Consider the following 12,347-nt stretch of genomic DNA (forward strand, 5'->3'; position numbering starts at 1 on the left):
TAACATGGTACACCAAACTGTCATTTAGAGATATCTTAAAATTAGGGTTTTAAAGATATCTCTAATTTGAAGACATCTTAAAATTACTTCATGTTTATTTATAGATATCTCTAAATCATTTAGAGATATCTCAAAATAACTTCTTGTTCATTTGGCGATATCTCTAAACAGACAGGAAGTCCTTCAAAACATAGAGCATTTTCACAGGAACTTATTTAGAGATATCCTCAAATTTCTTCCTGTTCATTTTGAGTTATCTCTAAATCAGGGGTCGGCAACCTCAATGGAACCAGGGGCCACAGTGGTGGCCCACAAAATGGCTTGTGGGCCACCACCAACAAAAGTGAACAGTTTTTAACTCAATTATCAGGTTGTAATACCTACACAATATCAACAAACTTACAAAAACACACCGGACAATGCATGTAGTACAATTCTACTGTATTTAATTTAAAAAATGGAAATCTTAGAACAAAGACATTACCTCTATACCGCTGCTATCATCTTTTCAGTCAACAATATTAAACCACACAGAATTCAAACAGTGCTTAACACAAATCTGTGCAACAGCAAAGATATATAACTATTTAAATGAGTTTCATTTACATTTATTAGCTGCCTATTACTTCTGCCTTTCTCAAAAAAAAAAAAAACTCCAACGAAACATAAGTGTGCAAATAATATTTTGAAGGTACATGGATTCCCACCAAAAGCTGCCATAACACACAAATGCAGGTTAAATCTATTCCCATTTAACAGTGTAGGTGGTTATTCAATTGTACATTTTGCTCCCAGCAAGGGAAAAATAAAAGCATTAATCTTAACCAATTAAAACAAACAAAAATGCCTACATATAACTTCATAGAAAAACAAAACGAAAGGTCACCATTGTCTCTGGTAAAAAGTGCTTGAAATTACCGGTCAGTGCGAAAACTGAGCACCCTTGCTCTGCATGAGTGATTGAAAGTCAGGAGTAAGTGTATTACTCACGGCACTGTGGAGTTGTGCTTCCAGATTTGCATCATTCAGTCTGCTCCTGTACTTGGATTTAAGGACATTCACCGTGAAAAAAGTGGTTTCGAACAGGTAGGTTTACCCAAACATTGAAAAAATCCTTGCACCAACCACTGTGACTTCAGCATAATCTTTAGCTTGAAGAATGCCACACCAGGTGCTCAGAATATCTGATTTGGCAGTGTCACCAGAGTTTTACAGTGAAAGTAAGTCATTTTGAAATTGCTGGTGATTCAATAGCATTAACTCCTCCAAATTTCTCACGTTCTTGACAGCAAAAGAGAAGGGATCTTTGAGGAAAGCGAATGGCAGATCCATTCTATCAAAATCCTGGAAACGCTGTGAAAACTTAGTCTGAAGCTCTTTCAGCCCTGCCACATAGCACCTGTTGTCAGACTTGCCATCATCAGCCTTCATCAGCTGGAAGTGGGTATTGTCAGACTCTGCCAGGTGATCAATGAACAAATCCAGTTTCTAGTGAAAGTGGCTGACATGTTTGGTCATATCAGAGATCGTTTTCTCCTTTCCTTACAGTGACACATTCAGTTCATTCAAGTGCCCTGTGATTTCTGTCAGAAAGTACAAATCCCTCAGCCAAGCATCATTTTCCAGGTCCGAGAAACCGGTGAATTTCTGTTTCTCTTTCAAAAACTCGATTTATAACTCTGGCAACAGAGTATCAATCTCTTCAGTATATTCCTCAGCTGAGCCAACATATGACGTTTTCCTGATTTAAAAATGAAGGCAATACTTTTTTTTTTTTTCAAATCTGTCAAATCTCTACCGACTTTTACCTTCATTTGTTTCAAAGCATGTTGTATTTGGATTATATGGCAATATTATATAAAAAGAAGCTGAATTTAGTACGATAGTTAAATTAGATTTATGAGATTAATTCAAATGTTTTGCTTTGCTTTTGGACATAGTGTTAACAGTAATGAGTAACCATAGTTAAGATAGAAATGACTTTTGTTAAAATGTAGTATTTTTTTATTATTATTACAATGTTAAAGGGACATCTGATACGGACGCACGCATATTCTTTTCACTTGTTAAAAACTCAAGTCCTTTGTTTTTCTTTTTTTATAATCGGAAATGTTCAAATTTGAATGTAAATTGTGACTTTTTGTTTAACTATTATGCACAACAGTGTTTTATTTATTGTATCTTCTGTTAAAAAAAACAAAAAAAAAACTAATGTTTCTTCTTTAATTTAAAAAATGAAATGTCAGTGCATCGATTATCGTTGATAAATGCCTCTACGATAATCAAATACAACATCAGGGTGCCGATTCCACCACTAATATCTACTGTATAAATTAATTTGAGATATCTCTAAATTATAGTTTGGCTTGCCATACTACTCACAATTTAAAAAAGCACCCCCACACACATCCTCTTTGTATTGCATTTGATTCTAAACAGTAAAAGATTCATTGGTTTACAGTGGAGTTAAGGAATAAGAAGCTCATATGGGACAACATTCTTACAGTTGAAATTTCCACAGCCCAGTAAACCATCCAGAATATAGAGAGTTTGTGATAAAAGGGTAAGGGGATAATGTAAAAGAATAACTAATAAATGTGTAAAATCCTCTTAACTGTCTCCAAATGTATTTATTTTTATTTTTTTAAATAACCATTTAAATGTAGTAATGTCCAAGGTTACTATTAAAATCCATGCAGACTCTTCTGGCTGGTACAGTTTGCTCACTACCTGTATTCAGTACCATGATTTTTGTGCGTATCGGTGGAGACCATTCAGATCGCAACCCTCTACAGCCATCTTTCTCCCTCTCCAGTCATTTTTGCTCGAACATAAACCCATCAGCTCTTGATTAATCATTGATTTCCTGGTTGCAGTGGCAGTCTGTAATACAGATGGTCCGACAAGTCAAGACACCCACAGTCATGTCCCTTTCAAGCTCAGAGAAATCGCTCCGATCGCCTGCCAGCAAACTCCTGTAGCACAGCAGCTATATGGCTGTATGGTATGGAAAAAGTGACACATCACCTGATTGAATATTCACATGCCTAACCCTGTTACCAAATGGCAACAGGTCCAGCCTGAGCACAGCAGTGTAAAACACACATGCATCTATAGGATTTTGAGGGGGTCTTGCAAACACAGGGTATAAACAATGAGTCTTCAATATTAGTCTCCATCAAAACAATATTTTACTGTTTTTCTAAAGATGCAGTGATATGAGGGCTTTGCTGAAACATGCCTTCCTGCAGGTTAGGGCCACTGCGTGCAGTTCCTGACCTCAGTATCCTAATGCACAGGATTAAATGACTCGTGTAGATCTAAACAGCAGAAATGTTTGAAGTGTTTACAAACAGTGACATTGCTGCTGTGCAATCCAAACCAATTTCATTGACCATTTAGTAAAATACTTTCATGTTTCTGACTCCACTGAAGAAGGGAAAAATCTCTTCCTTCTGTTTTACATCAGCGCAAAGATGTAACGCATATTTCAAGACGGCGAGTTTTTAAAAATATATTTGCTTGAAATTGAACAACAAGCTAAAACCACATACACAGAGATAATAACTCTTCAATATTATTGCATTTCCATATCGATCTCACATTCTTTGCACTGCAGTGTCATGTTATAAACTGATGGGCTCAGCTATTGTTGATGGAAATAAACTGGTGCCTGCCAATCTAGCGATTTTGTCTAAAGCTGAACAAGAACACCATATGCTATTCAACATCTCAAAACTACCACATGATTCAACACAGTTTTCAGTAGCTGAGTGAGTGTTCAGGTCAGAATTCAGATGTGCATGCTGCTGTTTATGTATGAGACATCAGAGAGTTAAGGAGGTATCAATAAAAACTATTTGAGCTGGGCAGCATTAAAATGTGGATGGTTATGAACTAGACATCAAGACAGTGCCCCTAAGAAAGATTAGAATGAAAAGCACAAAAGCTGCAAGTTGCAATATTGAGAGTACTTGCACTTTAGCCACAAGTAGACATATTGAGACACAGCACTGTATTGTGATTGTCTGCTGTGCTCTTCACTATATTCAAATAAAATCAGTAACACCCATCCTTTAAATTTCAAACATATCTTGTGCAAATTTAAATTACTAAGTTTGAATAGCCAGCACTGAGGATTTAGTTATAGCTTAAAATTCATGAAACTTATGTTCCATTTGCTCTAAAGCATTAATGTATTATTAACTGCAGCCACTAAACTACAACAGAATAGACAGCATCTGTGCAATACAGGCCACCATAACTTTAAGACATACAGAGCCAGCTATAGGTGTTATGCCCTGTATATCAAGATGTTTAGAGGGTAAGGTGGATAATAGGGTAAGGTGTGTAATTTCCTTTGGGTAAGGACCAGATAAGCATACCCCTAGTTTTGTAAATTATATCAGTGTCTGTATATCTATATAGGTGTGCTTGTGTGTTAAATTAAATGAAATACAAATTTAAAGTTCTCCTTTTTGCAGGGATTTTAATTGGGTTGTAGATAGGAAGTCTGATTCTTTGATTTCTTTACAATTGCAATTATTATTAGCGGACAAAATAAGCAATGCGGACAAAAAAAAAAGCATCTGGAAGAAATTCATATTTCAAGTTATTTGGGGTTTAATCTGGGAAGTACAAACGCAGAGTATGTGATTGGTAGCTGGGCTTAATAAACAGTTAAGGAGCACTGTCTGCCTAAATGTAAAACAGATGTATCTTTGTTCTTCTAAAAAGACTTTGATGAATAAACTTTATGTGACGTAAAGGCTGAGATGATTGGATATCAGGGAAAGCTTTTGGAGGCAGAGACCGTTTTTTTAAGAATGTGGATAAAAATAAAAGTTTCCGTTCCAGACGGGAGAATGGGAGAACAGAGTTAGTCTCGGTGTGCAGTATAGTGCAGGTCAAATATCCCTGACAGGAACTTATGTGTATTGATCAGTGCATTGTTTCCAAGAGGGAATTCTCTTGAAATCTAATGGAAGATCCTGGAGAATTAGGTGCTTATTAAAAAGAAACTGCTTGGAATGAGTGATGGTTCCCATATAAACCCTGAAGACAAGAAGGGGGAAATTACCCAATTGGGAGTGCATTTTAATAAGGTGCAGGGTGCTTTACTCCAGAAGTTCAGAACTCTTGCATTACTGCAGATAGATTTCTATTGGAACTGTCAGGCAGTGGAGGCTTTTATTGATTGCAGTGACTGAGGACATGCAGTAGCATCAGACAGTCATTATCAAACAGTTCGGTGATTTGTGTGCAGGGTGAAAGCGTGAAGGGAATATCTGTAGATTTCCTTTAGAACATTGGCTGGCAAAGTGGACTTTCTTTCTATGTGAGTTTCAGTTCACTACACTGAGGAAATGGGACTTGCCTTTTCAGGTACAAGAATGTGGAAAGGTTAGCAGCAGAGGAGTACGAGAAGGAAAGGAGCCGCACAGTGCCAAGGGGGCGGAGCGAGCTGACCCTCAGCCTGAGCCCTCACACTGCGTCCACCTCACCTGTCCCCAGGTGTGTCACCCCCTCCTCAGCTGAGTCCCCGGAAGAGCCAGAGACGCCATCCACTCCCTACAAATTCCCAAAACAGGCAGAAGGTAACAAGAGTTTTTTTTTGGGGGGTTTGTTTTTGTTTTATCAATCAAGAGCTATTCCTTCACCTGTTTATTAGTGAATTTTGGAATAAATAACAATGGGAAAGATCATAAATTGATGATAACCTAATTGGAATTCAACACAGAGTCACTTTTATAGATATTTAAGTTACTAAGATAAAACAATTGCAATGTAATATCTCGCCCTTAGATAGCATTAACGGTACTTTATTATCATGTTTATAGATAGCAGAAGCCAGAGCTGTATGGACTATTCTAATGTGATATTATTGTACTCTGTTTAAAACATGGTTGTTCAGCTTGCTTACCATTATCAATTACTTTTTCTGCTGTGTAAGCCCATAATGTCAGCTGTAGGTACAGCAAGTTGTTTATCAACTCCACAAAGCCCACAGAGATCTGTAGGTTCTTTACTGTGTTGCAGTTATTAGCAATCTGCCAACTACTGTAGATCACCATTATTACCACCACACTGCTATTTTCCACATATTAAAATCAGTTTCAATCCAACCACAGCAAATGGGCATTAAATTGGGACACAAAACTAGTGCTTTTACTGTAATTATAGTTTTAGCTGCACTGGAACTGGAACTGAATGTCACTGTGCTGGAATATTTACAATCATAGTAACTGCCATTGCTGTTGCAGTTAATTACTGTGCATGTCCAAGGTGCATGCACCTCCACTGCAATTAAAGCATTATTGTTTTTACCCCTGTTTAAATAGTGGCATTTTACACTGGATTATAGTCTCCATCACACACACACACACACACACACACACACACACACACACACACACACACACACATGATCCCTCTCTCTCTCTCTCTCTCTCTCTCTCTCTCTCTCTCTCTCTCTCTCTCTCTCTCTCTCTCTCTCTCTCTCTCTCTCTCTCTAAAATAAGAAATATTAAGAACTGCGGCTCCTAGCCTTTCTATTGCATATGATCATTCTGTCAGCAAAGGTTTTTCTGTTTCGACAAGTGACTCTATGATTGAAAACAGGACTCTCTTTAATAAAAGCAGTTAGAGAAACATGCTGGCCTTTTACAGAATTAGAAAAAAAAAATTCAGTATCATTTTGAGTTGGAAAGTGGAAATCCATTTTTTCAAAAGAAAAATAACGTTTTACATAAAATGTTTTCTTTGTAATTATAACACAACATCTTTATATTGAGCGCTTTGGATATAATGGGTATAAATAATGGGAAAATAAAACCAATAGCTACAGCTATAGTTATGGTGCCTCCTACATGCTTGTAAATAGTGTGTGTGTGGGAATGTAAAGTTGGCAGGAATGGAGTTAAATCTGTCCCTGCCAGCAATTACAGGTGTGGTTATTCCCTAACGAGGTAATTGATGCGAATTGGCTACATGTATAAAAAGAATGCAGAATCCTGTTTGGTGGAGGAGTTTGGAAGTGTACATGCTTTCTGTCGCTGGATCTAATTCCTGCCGGTAGTCAGCCTGGGCCATGACCAGAGGTGTAACTTTGGTTTTAAAAGTGGGAGGGGAGCAGTTTCTGTAGCTGGGGTATGCATAATGATTATTCTATCTGAAATAAAATATGTTACAAACAAGTATAACAAAACATTGCATCCCTTGTATGGCTAATTTAAAGTGCCAAATAAACTTCTGTGGCAGTAATTCAAAACAATAAATTGCTGGCACATCCTACCCCACAACTTCCAAGTGAAAAACATATTCTAGAAATTTGTAGAAAATTAATAAAAAATAAAAACTGAAATAGCTTGGTTGGATAAGTGTCCACCCCCTTGTAATAGCAATCCTAAATTAGCTCAGGTGTAACCAATCGCCTTCAAAATTGCACACCAAGTTAAGTGGCCTCTACCGTTGTTAAATTGTAGTGATTCACATGATTTCAGGATAAATTCAGTTGTTCCTGTAGGTTAATTCTGTTGGGTAGTGCATTTCAAAGCAAAGACTCAACCATGAGCACCATGGCGCTTTCAAAAGAATTCCAGGACAAAGTTGTTGAAAGGCACAGATCAGGGAATGGGTATAAAAAATATCAAAGTCCTTGAATATCCCTTGGAGCACGGTCAAGATGACTATTAAGATGTGACAGATGTATGGCACTACCAAGACCTGCCTAGATCAGGCCGTCCCTCTAAACTGGATGACCGAGCAAGAAGGAAACTGATCAAAGAGGCTACCAATGGCAACTTTGTAGGAGCTACAAACTTTTATGGCCTAGACTGGTAAAAGTGTGCATGTGACAACAATATCCCAAGCACTCCACAAGTCTGGCCTGTATTTTACTCAAGAAAGCCCACCTTGAATCCCATTTAAAGTATGCAAAAAAACACTCAGGAGATTCTGTAGCCATGTGGCAAAAAGTTTTGTGGTCTGATAAAACTAAAATGCAACTTTTTGGCCTAAATGCAAACCCAACACAGCACATCACCCAAATAGCACCATCCCTACTGTGAAGCATGATGGTGGCAGCATCATGTTATGGGGATGTTTCTCATCGGCAAGGACTGGGGCACTTGTCAGTTTAGAAGGGAAAATGAATGGAGCACAGAAAAGTCCTTGAGGAAAACCTGCTGCCCTCTGCAAGAGAGCTGAAACTGGGACAGAAGTTCACCTTTCAGCATGACAACGACCCAAAGCACACAGCCAAAGCTACACTGGAGTGACCAAGGAACAAAAAGGTAAATGTCCTTGAGTGGCCCAGTCAGAACCCTGACCTAAATTCAAGCGAAAATCTGTGGCATTACTTGAAGATTGCTGTCTAAGGAACTTGACAGAGCTTGGACAGTTTTGTAAAGAAGAATGGTCAAATATTGTCAAATCTAGATGTGCAAAGTTGGTAGAGACCTATCCCAACAGACTCACAGCTGTAATTGCTGCCAAAGGTGCTTCTACCAAGTATTAACTCAGGGGGGTGGAGACTTATAAACTTTAATATATAATCTTTTTCTCAATAAAAGTTTTTTTCCCCTTAACAGTGTGGAGTAATATGTGTAGATAAGTGGAAAAAAATCATAATTTAAATGCATGGAACTCAGAAGCACTGACACAACAAAATGTGAAAAAATTTCAAGGGGGTGTAGACTTCAGTAGGCACTGTATCTCATACAGGCTACAAAATAGTTTTAACAATATTTTAATAAAACAAATAAATCAACTTGTATTGGTACATTGCAATAACGTAATTTAATTTACTAAAGCATATTGTTCAACAATCTCTTGCACATCTGACAGTTGTAAAGTATATATATATATATATATATATATATATATATATATATATATATATATATATATATATATATGTGCAGCGATATATATATATATATATATATATATATATATATATATATATATATATATATATATATATATATATATATATATATATATATCCGTATGATCTCTAGAACACATTTGACAGACAAAGCACAAAAGTCTACAACAGTCTGCCGTTACTATATATTACAGGTTTACTGCATAACTTTACTCCATGAAAGATGTTAATGTGAATGTGTTGTTGCATACGGGGGTATGTCTGCATTCAGCAGCAGCGTGACTGTTTAGTGCATGCTCCAGCAATAGGGAGTTGAGAGCTGTGACAAAGTTCATAAAACATGTTCTTGTTATTAAATACAAAAGTTAAGTTCAATACTGGATTCTTGTCTTTTGTTTAAATAAGAACAGCACACATTGGAGGGATGTATTAAAACGGATGTGCGTCTGGGCGGATATAGGATTCGGCCGAATCCGAACCCTGCTCAAAAAGTAGGTATTCAGGCCGAATCCGAAACCAAATCCTGGATTCGGTGCATCCCTAGGTGAATTACAAACTTAAACTATTTTCCTGTGTTTTGGATACAGCAATGTAGTGCATCCTCCTCTAATTTTGTCCCCCCTTTTCCCATTTTTCCCCAACACTACTATGATCTCAGGCTGTATACACATTTGTCAGCTGGGGTCTTTAAACTACGCTCTAAGCATGTTCGCTTCTCATTGGTCAGTTTCCCTAGTTATGGTGTGTGCAGCTCCAAGATCGGATCAACATTATAGATCAGTGGAGCCTGATCTAGATCCTCGTATTAAAACATCATCTCATGATCCGGCTCCAGTGATCCAGATTCAATTACATTTTTCTTACCATTTTCTATGCTGACTGGTGATTATACTATACCAATAAATTGTCGTGAAATAAAAGTTTTAATACTCCTGCAGTGTGAGGGGGACATTTCCCCACCATTGAAAAAAAGGGAGGGGGGGCATGTCCCACGTGTCTCCCATGTAAATTACACCTATGGCCGTGATGCTAAGCTGTCACAATGCTATATTAAAAATATGGTCTCTGTGCAGTCCTTAGACTGTCTTCAAAAGGGCAGCCTTAGTAGCTACAGTTGAAGGAACAACATTTCCAAGCATTTTGTTTTAAGATAAGGTTTTGGCCTTGGAGTAACTTACCCTCTAATTTGAAAACTGAGAGAGTAAAATGTATTTTCAGGAGGTAAAATGCAGCATTACCTTGAAGTCATGAGTAATCTCGATAAATACTGTACAATCTTTATTGGTAATGGAGTAGGCATTACAAACGAGCCTTCCATTTTAACAACAATATTACTTTGAACTACTGTACAACCATGTGTGTTCTACAACATGGTTTCCCAGTACTGGTCCTGGGGACCCACTGTGTCTTCTTCCAACTGAGTTATCAATTACTTAATTTAACACTTAATTGAACTATTCATCCACATAATTAGACCTTTTTAATTGTTTTCAGCTTTTAAACAGTTGAAACTTTCAAGTTAACTATACAATTTTATAAGCAACTAGAAAGCAACATCTTTTTAGGAGTCAAGAACAATTAAAAAGGTCTAATTAAGCACGTTCTTTGCTTATTTGGACCGCTGCTTGTATCACAAGAAAAGAAGAATACTAACCCACTAATGCTCATTATTGCACTGGTGTAGCAATTTGTTACCCTCTGAGTGTAAAGGGACTGTTTTTCCTCATTGCTCTACAGCGGACCCTAACAGCCATTGTTTTAAAAATTAAAATGTATCTGTTTAGTTTAGATTTTGTATATTTTGTTTTTCAACAAGCTTGCAATTAACATCAGCCATCAACAAATCCCATCCAAATCAGACATTCCTATGGCATACATTTAAAGTAAAAACATGAAGTGCTAGTGAACAGCATTGTTCACTTTCTGGTATAGATTTCCGATTTCAGCCACATACAGTATATTCAACCATAGATCTCAATATAATTTATAATATTACTGTAACCTTATCCCTTTTGTTACATCATCTGTTTTTCACAGTTTGCCTTTGGGAGGCTGATGAGTTTCGTATGAGATTCCTAGTCCTCCTGTGTACAGTAGTTAACCTTAAAGTAGTGTTCCAGTAAGGTTATTTCATAGCATTTATTAATTATACTTTTTTTTATTAATTGAAAATGACAGGCAATGTGAAATATAATAACAGCATTGATATTTTTTACAGCAAAGGACTTTGAACAACTGTCACAGGGGCTTTTTATTTGTGTAGTTTCAAAGAAATACGGAGATGGTGCCTTTATCTTGAACTTTCTAGTGCTTTTACTTTTAAATTCAGATTTCAGAATTCTTTGACTAGAAAAGCTCCCTTAGATTAAATGGAGATACACATCAGTATTTGGATGAGAATCCCTTAAGATCTGAGGAAAGGGTTTGCTATCAGTTTGGTGATACAATGGAAAATTCCAGAGTTTTGATTTACAGATATACTGTAGATAAAGCCACAAACCACGGTTTGTCCTGGATTGCGGTATAGCAAAGGTGTGGCTAGAGCAGCTTAATAAAAAGTGAGAGAAAAAACAGTTTTATGCTAATGGGGCAGGGTACAACTTAATATTTCTAGGTTCTTTTTTTTTTTTTTTTTTTAAAGGCCATCATATCTTTACTAGACAGTCTGTTTAACAGACATTCTTCCATGGTGTTCTTTCTATGACTTTTTAAAAATTTTTTAAACATTTTCTAATATACTGCTTGGTTGCTGAGCAACATATACTGTTTGTGTATTAGGAGTAATTTACCAGACAGCCAACTGACAGGTTTGGCTTTCTCGACTAATTAGGTAGGGAATGCTGTTGCCTGTACCAAAAACTATGTCATAAATTATGGTTGCGCTGGCAAACCATTTCGGAATGGTCTAAAACTTTCACATAAAGTATATTAATGTTGATTTAAAATTGGAGCATATGGTATAATTATCTGTAACTACTAATCATCGCCTGTTGAAGAATAGGTGTGTGCGCATGATAGCCCTGTCAGTCTCCACGCATACAGGAGGCTGGGAGGTGATGCACAAGCTATGACTTGCTTCTTGTACTTTTTACCATGGACTGGGTTGGAAGCTGGATTAGGTCACAAGTGAAGGGGGCTCAGTATAGACCACTGAACCATCACACAACATCACAAAGCCACCACGCAATTTGGCTCAATCTGGCAGCCTGTGTGGGGAAGTTGTCAAACTGTAAACTGTAGCCAGTGCCATTGTCCTTTACCTTTTATTAGTCCCAAATACCAAACATTACATTCTACATTGAACATTATTGTTTAGATACAATGTTTTAACAGAGCTAGGCAACTAATGAGGTTACCGCTAGAGACGCCACACCAAGCAGACATGACTTCTGTTTTACATCTTTTGAAGGAAGTAAACTGCACAGTTCAGGAAATAGCTTCCCCTGACGAGCTGGAG

General features: G+C 37.1%; 1 protein-coding gene across 15 annotated transcripts in view; it reads left to right on the forward strand.

Annotated features, from left to right (window-relative positions):
• The window catches only part of fhod3a (formin homology 2 domain containing 3a), a 247,016-nt gene that overhangs the window by 199,369 nt on the left and 35,300 nt on the right, over positions 1-12,347 (forward strand). For all 15 annotated transcript variants that reach the window (XM_041244725.1, XM_041244726.1, XM_041244727.1 and 12 more), the window contains one exon: positions 5,386-5,597. In XM_041244725.1, coding sequence (XP_041100659.1) covers positions 5,386-5,597 — 212 coding nt within the window. The remainder of the gene's footprint in view (positions 1-5,385; positions 5,598-12,347) is intronic.

Source organism: Polyodon spathula, chromosome 3 (genome assembly GCF_017654505.1).
Source record: "Polyodon spathula isolate WHYD16114869_AA chromosome 3, ASM1765450v1, whole genome shotgun sequence".
In the NCBI taxonomy this organism is placed as follows: Eukaryota; Metazoa; Chordata; class Actinopteri; order Acipenseriformes; family Polyodontidae; genus Polyodon; species Polyodon spathula.